The sequence below is a fragment of the Ptiloglossa arizonensis genome, chromosome 3, assembly GCF_051014685.1.
Source record: "Ptiloglossa arizonensis isolate GNS036 chromosome 3, iyPtiAriz1_principal, whole genome shotgun sequence".
In the NCBI taxonomy this organism is placed as follows: domain Eukaryota; kingdom Metazoa; phylum Arthropoda; class Insecta; order Hymenoptera; family Colletidae; genus Ptiloglossa; species Ptiloglossa arizonensis.
This window is the reverse complement of record NC_135050.1, coordinates 28073142-28087538: the sequence shown is the minus strand read 5'-3', so window position 1 is coordinate 28087538 and position 14397 is coordinate 28073142. Positions and strand designations below refer to the sequence as shown.

Here is a 14397-nt window from a genome sequence, read left to right as displayed (position 1 = left end):
GAAAATGCACGGAATGCGCGCAAAGTGCGCCGAACGACCGTCCGCGGTTGTTACTTCGATGCCGCGCGAAAAACACGCCAAGAAAATGGCAACGCGGAGATGGAAACGGGAGGATGCGAAATACCGCGATACTTCTCGGTAATAGAAGTATCCCAGAGCTTGATTCGGTTTTGAGCATTTTCACGAACGGAATAGGTCGCGATCGATTCTTTTTCATCGTTTCAAATTTTTCGATAGAAATTACACCGACCGTGGTAACGATTTATGTATTTAGAACGCAGAGAGGAGTGAATGCAACTCACTGCGATATTTCTTGGTAATAATGTATCCCAGAGTTTGATTTCGCCTTAAAAATTTTCCCGACCGGATTTTCCCCGAGGATATCGCGCACGATTATTTTTCATCGTTTCAAATCTTTCGATAAAAATTACACCGATCGTGGTAACGATTTATGTCGATTTATGTCGACCGTGGTTGACCATGGCCGAGTGGACGATTTAATTTAGAACGCAGAGAGGAGGGGTGAATGCAAATCACTACGATATTTCTTGGTAATAATGTATCCCAGAGTTTGAGTTCGCCTTAAAAATTTTCCCGACCGGATTTGCCCTCGAGGATGTCGCGCACGATTTTTCCGTGACGTCTCGACCCTTTCGATAAAAATGACACCGACCGTGGTAACGATTTACGTCGACCGTGGTTGACCATGGCCGAGTGGGCGATTTAATTTCGAATGAAATGCTCAGGGTGGTCCGGCAACTGTTAACGTCTTAATTATTCCCGACACAATGCAACGACTGAAAGGCTCGAGGAATAAAAGTTACGCTATAAAGCGGGTTATTGCGCAGCGATTATATTTTTCATGGGTCGGGTGTGAGTCGCTTCGAAAATACTGGGGACCACCTTGAGTTTTCCGCGCTGAACGATATAATATCTACCGGCTGAGAATAATTAAGATCACGTGACATCGGAGCGGGCGTGGAAAACAATAATTTTGTCGTTCGATCCTGCGATACGTGAAAAATACTTGTCGAACGTCCTTCGAACTCATCGCGATCTTGTACGTATCCCGCTTTCGTACGATAAAGAGATGGTACTTCTCTCTTTGGAACGGTGCAACAAGGTACACGCGTGTAATAATTTCTCCCGTGTTATTCGCGACAATCTTCCAACCGCCACTATTCTGGCAACAATCGAGGCGATAGTTACCGGACCACCCTGTACATTCTCGGTTCGCCGCACTCTGTTTCTAGTTACGTACGTTTGTCAATCGCCGTGACGTACACCGATGGAAATATCGTTAAAACGCTACGAACCGCAAACGCGTTTAACGTAGGCGGCACGTTCGTGTTCGTTATCTCGCTTCCCGATCTTGCAATCCGCCCTTTCTTTGCCGAGTAACGGATACACAATAGGCAATTGCGTTTTCTCGGTATTACGATTACTCTCGGAACAATTACAATTATTTCTCCCCTCTTGTCTCTCCGACGTGGAGTGGCCATAAAGTTCGTTAAAAATCGATCGTTCGAAAAGCAAGGAGATGTTCGCGCGTACGCTCGCGAGCGCACGGATGTGTACCACCGTTATCGAACCCAACGGATACACGTGCAACAAAAATTTTATTCGTTCCACTCGCGATGATTTTTCGTGCGTGTTTTCGCGCGCGTTGCGATAACCCGAATACGTACACGTAAAACGGATTTTCATCCGGTGCGCGTCAATTTGCGCGTTTTTTTTTTCTATCGCGGTGGCCGCTCGTCGACGGGTTAACAATTTTAATGAAATCCCGGCGCAACCATTTTTTTTTTCCTCCTCTCCCGTTTGCCTCGAGATAGCATCGGTACATCCGCGAATTGCGTGTACGCGACCGGGTGCGTGCAAATCGCGCGCAATTTCTTCCATTATGCCACAAAGAGCGAAACGATTACCCGTTGGTATAATACGAGCGGTAACGGAGATCTGGATCGATTCGCGCGCACGAACGTCTCGCGACGATCTCGGCTCGGTGTTCGTTCTTCTTTCTTTCGTTCTTCGTTTCTCGTCGGCGCGTTAATCGTCGAACGATTAAAAAAGAGCAAACGAATCGACGCGTATCGCAAAACCTTGCAAACTTCCCGTCCGATCGCCCGCTCGGTAGAATTCCGAGGAAGAATCGAGAAAGAGAGAAACGAGATCACCTACCGCGCTGAACGGTCGCTGATCGATAAAGGGAGAAGGAAAAAAAAAAAGAAAACAGGAACGGAGAGAGCATCGGAGCGGACCGTGCTCGCTAGAAGCGGTAAGAGACAGGGAGTGGAAGCAACAGCTCGAAAAAAACATGGCGGCGCCTGTTGCGGACCAACGATGGCTGCCCCCGCTGGCTTTTCCATACTTTCGGCCGACTTGCTCGCGCTCTACCTATCGATATCCCTCCCTCCAGCTTCCATTTCGCTTCCTTGGCCGGGATAGCTGGCTCGCCGCAAGGGCGGGTAGGTACGCTCGCAGGTGGAGTGCGCCCGATGGCGGGGGGATGCCGGAGAGGGAATTGGGTCGTCCAGACGATGCATCTTCTCTATGACCGTTTTCTCGGTCGAAGGTACGAGGGTCTCGGGGATCGTGGCCCGACCTGTAAACACTGGAAACCCATCTCCTTCCCTATACGGCCCACGATCCGACCGAAAAACCGGTACGCTCGTCGTAAACCGAGCGCGGGAACACGACGGACCCGCCTCGCAGCCGCGAAATCGTTCCAGTTGCGGAATTAACCGAAACTGAATTAAATATCGCGAGAAATTTGATTCACGGAAAGTACCAACGACGAACGAGGAACGAGACTGGTGCTATTGTACAGTACGATTTTGAACGTACCGAGGAATTATTCCGGGCACAGGCTGACGTTGAACCGAGCATCGATTGGAAATTCGATGGAGACAGCGATGTACGAATTTTGTGCGCAATGTAAATATAACGACGCAACGATGCATAAGTGTACGATTCGTTTTATCCTCGAGTCACCTTCTCAACCTCCGGTATCTCGCTAAGTGATTGGAACCTCTTTGGGTAATAAATTCAACAGAGAAGAAATAAAATATACGAAAGTTAACACCTTCGATCGATCTTGTTCCCAACTCGTAACCAAATCGACCGATAACGAACCACCTGTACTCGTTGCTCCGTATAGGTATCTTCGACTCGGTGCATCGAGAGCTTTTTGAAAAATTATTTCCTCCAAGAATCGAGCAACGTATCTCTAACGGTGTAACCGCGAAGCAACGTTGAGACGATAAGTCTCTCCAGGTAACAGTTTCGAAGCGTGGAGGTCGCGCGTTGCGCGCACCTCTGGGACTTTCGGGGCGAGTTTACGGTTCGGCCGGGTCGCGTGATTCCGCGCGAGGATGTTTTTCGAAGTTACATAGTACGCCGAGTCGAGTCAGGGGGCGTAGAATGAGAGAGAGAGAGAAAAAGAGAGGCGAGATTAACGAGCGTCGGTGTTGCAAGGATACCGGAATATTTTTAATAAGTCGAAGTTCAGGTCGTTTCACCGTTGACGCCGCGGATGAACTTAACAACTCGGAGCTTTCTCGCAGCGCGAGAGGACCCTGTTTTCACCTTATTAAAATCCCCGGACCCGGGTGTGTTCCAGTTGGCCGCGTCCCGCGATATTAAAAACTCGAAGCGCGCGCTGGAAATTTCCACCACCGCCACCCACCGCCCCTCTGTCTTTCCTCCCGTAGCGCTCCTCCCCGAAATACACGCGCGCGCGGCCGACAATTGCAACAAATTTCGCGAAAGGATTACCGGGTGGAGGGGAAACGCTGGGCGAAGACGCGGGGCAGATTAGGAGCTTTTTATCCGCGTTTAAATATGCAACTCGGCAGTTCATCCGCGCGGGGTGCATTTACATCCTATTTCGCATTCAAGGATTCGCGTATTTCTCTCGCTGCGTTTCCCGGGGCGCGCACGGAAATTTCCTGCTTAGATATACGTAGTTTCCGTGGTGTTTCTGCCCGTTTCATCCTTCGCCTCCATCCCTCGCCGCCACCGCCACCGCCACCGCCGCCACCGCCGCCACCGCCGCCGCTTCTCTCCACCGGTTCAAGTTCTCGAGCAGTAAAGCGGCTCGTGCACTTTCGTGGGGTGCATAAAGCGAAACGGGTCGGTAAAAGAATCGCCGATATATGTGTTACCGTACTATGTACGCTACGTCTGCGCAGCTAAATACGCCCGCGGCCGGTGGCTGCATACCGGAGCGATGCCGTTTTTCAGAGGGTAGCGCCGCTTTTTCTACCGGAATACCTGACGAGTAACGACGGAAACGAGAATAAATTCCAAGCTCCGTGGAATATCGAAATAGTTACAATGGATGTAGTTACATTGGAAATAGTTACAATCGCCGTTATTCGAATAATCGAGTTGTTGTTGTTGGACGAGAGAAGACCTCTCCGTAGCGGTACACGGAAAATACGCAACGAGCGGGGAAGAAATTCTTTGAGATTTCTTTCAAATATTTTTCTACTTTCCGTACAAATACGAGAAAGAAATCTACGAGAAACTTCGCGCAAAACGACACCGTTGACGAATAGTACAAAACTTTCATACTCTTTCGAGAGATTCTCGAAAAAAGTCTCCACCGATTCGCGCGTTCACAGAACACCCTGTGCAACGAGAACCACGTCGTCTCGGTGCACTTCGGTTCGTTTCGACACCCGGACGAAATTACCTCACCGTATCGCGAAAAAAAAAATCGGTCGAGAGTCGATGCTCGGGTCTCAGCACTGCGAGCCACGGACGGTCGCAGTATTTTTAAGCGGGGCACCGAAATCGGGACAAAGTTGAACGACTCGGTCTCGTTGCGCGAGCCACGATCGGTGGCCGATCGAGCGGATCGGCCGTTGCGATTGAACCGTGCGAAAAAATTAATGGCGCGAGTCAGGCCTCGAGACTCTTATTGCTCGTCCATTCTCGTTTGTTTTCCATCGTGAAACCGGTGACTCTCTTTGAAACGACTGGGAAAATATCGGGACGAAACCGATCGGTAGTTCTCGTTCCGTTTCTCGTTCACGGTGCAGCCGAGTCGTCGCGATAAACTTTTCTCGATTCGACTCCGTTCGCAGGGTATCCTCTTCCGATGGCGGTTTTAACGAGCTGGCTGGTCTCCGCTCGTCGTTCTCTCGGTTTTCTAAACGCTTCCCCCCGCTTCCCTGTTCCCCAGCTAGGCGCACGCGCGCTTCTTTATTACAGAATCGTCGAGCGGCGCTCGCCCGACTCCCGCTCAACGTATGTACGTTTTACGCGCCTTATGAATGCTAAATGTAAACGCCGCTCGGGAAAAAGCCGATTCGTCCACTTTCCACCGTGGAGCCAGAACTCGACGAGATTGCTCACTCGCTCGCTCGAGATTTTTCCAAATTGGGCAGCGCGGACCGGCTTCGATTTACAATTATACGTTCCACGATTCGCAAAGAAAGTTTCACAGCTGTCTCCGAGAACACTGTGCTGGAGATCGAAGCACTGAGTATTGTTCTTTTCCAAACGAACCGATCGGAGTACACGGTCGATATTGTACGAGGTCCGCAAGCGCGGTCCGTGTAATTTAAATTCGTAAGATTTTCCTTACTTGGACCTTCGAAGCCGCAGAATGCACTTATGATCTTTACAAAAGAATTATTTACGTCGCGTAAAATATTAAATTCTTACAGTTATTCGATACACTTATCGAGTAATTATTTACCGGATTGAATACTACTTCGATCGAAGTAAAGTCCAACGCAGTTAAAATCGTTCGCGAAGAGGGTGCGCAAGACTCTCGCGCAGTACGGTATTTCAAATATCCTCCGTTATCGATGTAACTCTTGACAGTGATCGTTTCGAAAGATTATAAAGTATCTCGTAATGGAGTAACCCTCTGTGTCTAACGCTTATTTACAAGACGTAGAATGACATTCCTCGTGCTCGAAAATCCGATCACCGCATGGAGTACTCGTTACTCGTTCGTTACGGTTATTTGCGAATTATTGTACACGCGACGAGGCAATATAATCGCAACGACGCACACGATCGTGCCAATATCGATAAATTCGAGGTGCACGGTTTTCTAAAAACAAAAAAGAACCGTCGTATCGTTGAAACCAAATCGAAATCGTTCCACGGGTCGACGTTGGCATTCTCGTTCGCGAAACGGGCTCATCGGTGATCGAAATTTCCTTTTTTTCTTTTCTTTCTTTTCCTCGGCCGATATTTCCCAAAAGCGGCTGCGCTCCGACGAGCGAGAATTCCAAGGTCGACGAAAAGGCGCGTCGCGCGCCCGAGAACGCGCGATAAATATTCATGGTGTCCATGGCGGGGTCGAATCGGTGGATATAACGCAATTCGGTAATACGCTTCGCCGGCGGGCCGGAGCGAGAGATGGAGAGAAAAAAGTGGCCGAGTCGCCATGCTGAATCGGAGTAACGAACGGAGCGATGTACGCGTGCGCAATGCGAGAACGACTATCGCGATGTATCGAGACGGGTACCGTGCATCGATCGACGTTTAACATTCGACCGGGCGCGTTTATCCCCCGCGCGATCCAAGAGTACTCGTTCCTGCGAATCGCTCGACCATTGGCATTCATTTATTCGCTCGAGTGGAGATGAGCTTCCGGCGCGACGAGGAACGCCGTGTTTCGTTCTCCGTTCTCTTCTCGACTACGAGTACGCGTTACAACGAGACTTTGTTTACTACGCTGGCTTTGATATTTTCAAAAATACTCTTCGGAGTTGGTAATCGAAACCGGGAAAAAACGATACCGTAATTATTACGTCTCGTACGAAAAATTACAGCGTATTCGAAACACTAATTTTTAATTCCCGAAGGGACTGAATTTCTACTGTATAAATCGCTCTCGGATCGATGGCAACGTGGTGGTATACTTGTAAAGAATTAAGTATTCGTAGAACGTGAAGCACAATGGTCGAGTTTGGGTATCGGGGAGAAGTAGAACAACGCGTACACCGTTGCACTTGAATAACAACTCTTTTTGTTCCGAAAGCGCAGATCTCCGGGACCATTGAAAATTGTAGAATTCTGGCCGGCAACGACGATCGCAGAAAGAAAAAATACAGAGCTCGGTTTCGTTCGATTCCCAATTAAGATTCTGTGCCGCTAATTGGGGAGACGCGAGTGACCCTGTCGTTAAAGTCACCGGTCGAAAGGTCTAGACTTTTATACTCGGGAGCGTGTATTTATTCCCCGTTGTATCTAATTGCTCCCGCTGTACGCGTTGTTCTTTCTTTTCTTCGTTCGGGACGTACTCGGTCTCACGCAGTCGTGCGAGTTTGGTCCACCTACTTGGCAACGTTCGCTATAAAATAACCGCGTGCCAGTGGCGGACCGAAGAACGTCACTCGCTCGCAGGTAATCGGTAAGGAAAGCAGGGCTCACGAATGACGCGAGATCGACACTTTGTCGCCGAGTGGGGATTTCTCATAGCTCGGGGAAGGATCGCTGCGGATCCAGTTCAAATCCTATAGAAAAGGTGCTCGCCTTGCCTGGACTTTTGGCCCCGTGGTTACGGTCTCGTTCGACGAGTCAAACTTTCCGATGGATTTTACCTCGACGTAAGTCCGATCCACCTTGCGACGAGATTAAGCTATCGTCGAGATTCCGTTCGTCGTGCTTTTATACGAGTGATAGATTTTCAATTTTCGAAACTCGAACAGTCCGCCCCGAGTTTTTCGCGCAACATCGTCGAAAGAGAAACGCGTTTCGCGGCGCTCGTCTAACGAATCGTTTCGTCTTCTATCGTTTCAGATGCGGACCGTATCGTCCCGATTTGGATCAGGAGACCGGCGGCTTAGCGTCCAATGGGTGAGTCGAAAATTCTCCCAAATTAGTATTAATAAATTCGGAGGACGAATTTTATGGGGCCGAGTTCAGGAGCTCGCGTTACGTAAACGGTTTATCGCGCTCTCCTGTAACCCCAACGGTGAACGAAAATAAATCTCGCGTATTACGTCTTCGACGGATAGGATACGTTTACGAAAACTGATTTATCTCGGTTTATCCGCGATACAGAAAGTATCTTTCCAAATCTGTCGTATTCAAATTTGAATTCCAACGGTAATAAAATTGTCTTTGGTACATCGCGCGAGAAGAGACTATTTAACGCAGAAACAAGAGAGTCGTTGCGAGAAAGCGAAGACGGAAAATAAATTGCAACGGAGCGATGCACTTAGCAACGAATATTGAAAAATATTTTCATTATTTTCCAAATTTTCGATATCGGATCGCGAATATTTCCGTCCAAGAGAACGTCTCGACGCGAAAGATCGTTCGAGGAGAAACCGATACTCGGTTCGTGGAATCGTGCGCTACTTTTGGCAAAGTTCTGTCGAGACTTCCAAAGTAATCCGGCAACTTGCGCGAATGGCTGTCCGACTGGATAAGCATAAAGCGCGATGGAGGCGAACGTTGCCGCATACGTGTAACAAAGAAACGTTCGCGCGACACCGAGAAGCAAAGGAGCTCGAGCTCCGACCGTCTTCGTTTATTCTAACGAAAGGTTTCGCCATTATTTCCTTCCCTGGGAATCCGCCCGAATCGTCGATTCCATCCCGCTCTCGCAATTTTTCTCCGACGCTGGTGCTCTCCGGGAAGTTTACCGATTTCGTCGAGATATTCCCTCGTTGACGCGATCCGGAATTTCATCGTGGAAACGACTCGCCGTGATATTCCGTTCAATTTGAAAAATTACATTCGAGACTCGCGTAGTTTTTGTAAACTCGGTGACTTACAGTCCGCGAGTAACAACGAGGACGCGCGGAGATTTTAAGATCGCACGAATGGATATTCACCGCCGGGAGCTGTCCAATTTGCAAATTGTTGTAAACGATAACGCCGAGCCACGGTGAAATTGGTAGTCGAGTCGCGACCGCACTCCGTGGAAAATACATACTTCCATCCAAGGGCGAGTCCAATTTTCAAAAACTCGCGATTCGTCGCGAACGATAACGTCGACGTGCGGAGAAATTGCTAGCGGAGTTGCGAACATTTTCGTAGAAAATATTCTCCCCCTCCCCCTTCGAAGCTCGTGCAATTTGCAAACGATTGCGAACAACGTGCGCGGAAAAATAATCGGTAGCGTAGCTTCAACGGAGATCTCTCCGAGGAGTATTTCCAGCCAAGGTTTCGTTTTCCAAAAATACGAATTCGATATTATTGCGAAGGATATTTCGCTACGGGGAATAACTGTTCCTCGTCGTCGACGGGTCCAATTTCCGCAAAACTACGAACTCGAATCGCTGGAGAAGAGCGAGTCGGTTTCGGAGGAGAAATTGGTAGTCGAGTCGCGAGGATCTTCGTCGAGAACGTTCTCCGCAGGGGCGAGTCCAATTTCGAAAACTGCGAATGCAAATGGTTACGCGTTCCGCGAGGACGCAACGGTTACGTAAGAGAGCGCCGGAGCGAGGAAAAGGGCGGGCCAGGTTGATCCTTCGGAATTAACGGGGTTGATTATCAGCCGCGGCACGAAGGCGTTTCGTGTCCTTTCGGAGCGGTCTCATCGCGGAACAATCGAGAGGAAGGAAGCCGGAGGGTATCTCCGTGGCGCGGATAGGTCAAGAAGCTCGGAAGCGGAAGTACGCCGCTCGAGGACGAGACGAAGCTACCGGGTGGTAAATGTCCTGTTTCCATGTAGATCGCCCCGGCGAAGATCGCGTATCTGGACGAACCATCGACCCGACGATATTCGACGCGAAACGGCCTTACGGAGATTGCTTTACGGTACAGAAATAATCGGTTCCCGGAACGGAGCGAAGTTACGCGCGGAAACGTTGCAAAAGTGTCGGTGTATTAATAGCGTGCGCGCGTGCACGCGGACGATCGGAAGGTAAGGAGGCGAAGCGACACGGTTCTCGAAGCGGGGACGAAATATCGAGAATCGCAAAGCCGAAAATCCGACTCGAGTCGAGTCGACGAGTTTCCTGACGGAGGGCAGCGGTCCGAGCCACTTCCGGAACTCGGTTTAATTAAACCGAAAGCTGAAACGGTTATTCTGTTTTAACCTTTGGCGTTATAGATGCGCTTGTTCGGAAGGTGGAAGGTGGATGGGGGGGTCGAATCGAATCCGCCCCGGAGGCCACTCGATTCTCGTGCATTCCGTCGCATGCGTCGACCCCCGTCCCCACCCGTTCACCACCATCGCCACCGCCACCGCCACCGCCTTCCCCCCGATAACTCCGTCCAATATCCAATTTCGGTGGATACACAGTTGCCGGGAAAGGTCACGTATTCCGAACGGCGCCCCCGCTGCGTATTACCGGGAATAAAGTTTGATGGAGGTACGGTAAAGGACTGCGGAATTTTCGAATATGACGAATAGACCGACGCGATTGTCTCTGGTCTGGTAATCCCCGGTCCTCTTGTTTTACGAACTCGTCCTCCGTGATGGAGTCGGGGCCCTTACCTTCCGCGCGTCTCTCTCCGCGGGGATGTAACGCGACAGTTACAATATCCAGACGGCAGTTACCTTCGATAATTTATGAAACGACGAACGATGTTTGGACGTCGAGCGCGCCCCTTGACGCGTTCAACGCCACGTGGATCGCGAAGATGTCCTCTGGCGCCGTGTAATTGTTCCACGCGCGACGCCACTCGATTCGCGAATATTTTTTTTAACTTTTGCGCGAAATCTACGCTTCGTCTTCTCATCCAGCGGGTATCGATGTAATTCTCACAGGTGTACCTCGTTCCTTTCTATACGGAACACTCGTATCGTCGTTCGAAATTTCCGCGCGGCAATCTTTACCAAATCGCGGTAAAATATACCCGTCGGTGAAACACCGAGTAGACTTCCGGGCTCGGTGATACACGGTGTGAAAACAATGCGGTGTTTTCGTTTCGCGTAGAAACGATATCAAGTGGGAAACACGAGCGTAATAATAGACGCGCGCGGTGCTCCGAACCCTCGTAAGCGCGTATTGAATTTTATACGCACGGTGGTCGACGCGTTCAACGATAAACAGTCCTCGTCTCTTTAACGCGGTGTAAAACTTGGACAGTTGCGGGGAAGCGTGGAGGACCTCGCCCGAGTATCGAGGTAACCAACGCGACGAGAAGCTCGTTGGTCGACGCGACCGGAAGAGTCTTTTTTATTTTCGCGAAAATTTCGAGCCCTCCTGGCCATCGCGAATCTTCTTCGGTCCGTGTTACGAATGTTTCGTTAGGCTTCGCGGCGCTCCCTGTACATGCTAAGAACACCCTGTACATACTTGAGAAACTCGGTTCGTATCCATCCGGTAGTTATCCGGTCTACGAGCGAGCAGAGGTACGCGATTCGCGGCGGCGCTCGCGATGCATTCCTCGCGAACGGACGGAGGGTCCCCGCGGAACGAGAACCGCATCAGCGTTCCCATCGCGTAAAACCGGCAACCAAGAAACGATACGCGAGAGGGTGTATTCGCGCGTGTACGGACGCGAGCCACTCGCACGAGCGACTGGAAACAACGCGCGCCAATCGACTCCGAACGAGACAGAGAACAGAGAAGTGTACCCAACCGCGAGATCGGAACGTGCATCGATAATATTCGAGCAAATCGATAACGAAGCACCCGATTGGCAAACGTCGAAGGACACAGAAATACACGGGCGGAGAGAAACTCTGTACAGGATCTCGCGCTCGTGGTTTCAGCTCCGTATGTTTTCAATTTACGAAATAAATACACAAGTATGCGCGCGAGCGAGCGAGCGAGCGTCGACGTTATCCCGAGGGTATAAAAATCGAGAGGATAATTGAAGGTTACCTCGTCTTCCTTCCACGGTTTATCTTTATACATCTCTCGCGGTAAACGTGTGTCGGCAGTTTACGTGCCGGTGAACTTTTGCGCAACGTTGGACGAACGAAACGCGAACAAAGTTTGAGGCGATCGGGTCGAGTTCAATCGGTGAAAGTCGTGTCCGTTCGTTCGTTGGTCTCGCACCGATGGGACTTTGTCTCTCGTTTTCGATGCGTCGAGAAACGTTTCTCGGTTCGCGCGTTATCGGTACGCGCGTGTGCGAAATCGATGCGCGTACTTTGCAAAAAACCGTTTCGTAACGTAAAACGATACTTTATCACCCGGTATCGATACGGTATCGAGTCCTCGTCGTTGTCCAGTCGTGCTCGTTCGAGTACGAGATAGAGAGAGACAGATGACGAGAGACAGAGAGAAAAGGTGAGTTCGCGCGTCACGACGTGGCCGGTCGCCAATACGAAATGACATGGCGGACGTATTCGGGCAACGTGTCGGAATTGCGCGACCGCCGCCTGGCCCTCGTCGGCCAGGAAGCACGAGGTTTTGGCTGGGTGTTCTCTCCTCTCCCGACCGAGAACACGGGATACACCCTGTGCACGTCGGTGCACAGAGGGGTTTCGCATCGATCGTACGCCAGGAGAACAACTCGGGCTCCGATTGGCTACCGTCTACCTACCGTCCTCGTCGTACCGACACCCTCGAACCTTCGCGGGACAAGGAGAAAGAGAGACCGAGAACTTCCGAGCGATACGGGCTGGCTCGTGCTGGTTGAAGAGCAACCGCGAGCCCGGCCAAAACGAACGACCGACGAGGAGGGAGATATCCCTTTCGGGATAGAAGGGGATGCCGAACGGCGTCGATCGACGCCAACGCCGCCGGGGAGGACACTGTACGGTAAACAAAATGGAAAATCGGTGGACCTTCCCGACGCGTAGGTCGCGCACCGACTCGTTAATGGAATCGACGATAGAGGAAAGCAGAGGAACCTGGAGGAACACTGTGTTTCGGTTCATCTTCGTCGACCAACCGCTCCATTTCTCGCAATGTTCTTCCCGTTGATTCCTCGAGTCGGAATTAGGGGAGAAGTGTCGGCGAAGAGGAGGAAACTGGGTCACCAGAGGCCGCGCAAAGAAGCCACGCAAACGCCGTACCGAGGGTTCGGGTCAACGAGTTGCCCCATCGGGCAGTTTTCAACGCCCCCGGGCAGAGACGGCTTTCTCCGTCGGTCGTAATTTCTCGCCGACGCGACGTCACCCGCTCTGCCCTCGAGCGAGTGCCCGTGGAGAACCGCTGCTCGAAGAGATCCCGATGATCGACGAGCCGGTGTCGTCACGGACTCGTTCCCTCGAAATTATGGCGAACGGACGAGAACTGGAGAAGAAGAAGAAGATTGAGAAGAAAAAAAAAAGAAATACACGCGAGAGAGGATTCGAGGAGAGCGCCGGAGAGAGCGAAGATATCGCGTATCGGTGAAAGCAGGAAATTGTATCTTATCTCCGCTTCACGAGTCGCGTCGAGAGTAAAGAGGATCGATCCCTTCGGGAATTTTTCGAAGGCATATTCGAATTTCTGTCGTCGGTCCGGCGACGTGTGATTTTACGCGATTGCTTTCCACGGGTGTTTCGTTACTCGAGTCCTCGAAATTTATACGTCGTTCCTTCCCCGTTACGCGATCGCGAGTCGCAAAGGTTGCGCGCTAACGTAAATTTATCCTCGACGACCGACCGTAATTACCGGCTTTGGTTTCGCGGGGCAATCGCGTGTATTTCACCGTACGATAAGCATCGCGTGACTTTCCCTTATTTCGATGACTCTCCGACGATATCCGTATCCCAATTTTAACGGTACATCTAAATTATTCGCCACCCGGGGAAAGTACGAATGCGCCGGTGTCCATGGTTCTTACACCGAATTAATTCGCCGAGCGTTGCGCGTTTCGCTTCTTTTTAAACGATCGTGGAATACGTTGCCTCGTCGACCATCGATGGGACGCCACTTCGAAAAAGGGAAATAAAAATAAATAAAAAAAAAAACCAGGAACAGCACGCGTGGACAGGGTTTTCAGGGACGCAGCGAGAAGCGCGAGTGTCCCAGATCGTTCGAAGAGGACTCGTCGATTGTTTGGAAAATTCCGCGACCTTGGACGAAAGTTTCCCTTGGAACTCTGCTAACTTCTGGGTTCTTCGATAATTTATTTTATCACCGTCGTGGAATCGTTTCGGATGAAAATTGTATACCCACGGGAAGGTAAATTCGGTCGAATCACCACGGTGACTTTATCGAAGTTGAAGACTTCGTCGACGTCGACCCTAATATCAAACTCGTCCTCGTCATCCTCGTCGTTGAACGAGAGACTCGGCGATCGACGAGTTAAAATTAACAAAAATTTTCAAACGTCTCGGGACCCGCCGCCGGCGAACCGGTTGATCAAAATTTCCCGTCGAGTTCGTTTTATTAAACGAGGGTAGGTATTTTATAGTATCGTCGAAGGAACTGGGCGGAAAAGATGGAGAAAATCAGCATTTCGGTCGACTACGGGCAACCTTCCGCTATCTCCGCCCAATGAGAACTCTGCACCGACGGAACGACCAGCTTTTCAAACGAACCTCCCTCCCCCAACGCCGATCGTGCCTTTCGCCAGTCAAAG

The 14397-nt window shown here is 50.6% G+C and overlaps 1 protein-coding gene across 3 annotated transcripts in view; it reads left to right on the top strand.

Moving 5' to 3' along the window:
- LOC143144455 (homeobox protein abdominal-A homolog) overlaps positions 1–14397 on the top strand; it is a 326022-nt gene that overhangs the window by 71860 nt on the left and 239765 nt on the right. For all 3 annotated transcript variants that reach the window (XM_076306872.1, XM_076306873.1, XM_076306875.1), the window contains exon 2: positions 7771–7827. In XM_076306872.1, the coding sequence (XP_076162987.1) occupies positions 7824–7827 (4 nt within the window). In that variant the 5' untranslated portion in view covers positions 7771–7823. The remainder of the gene's footprint in view (positions 1–7770; positions 7828–14397) is intronic.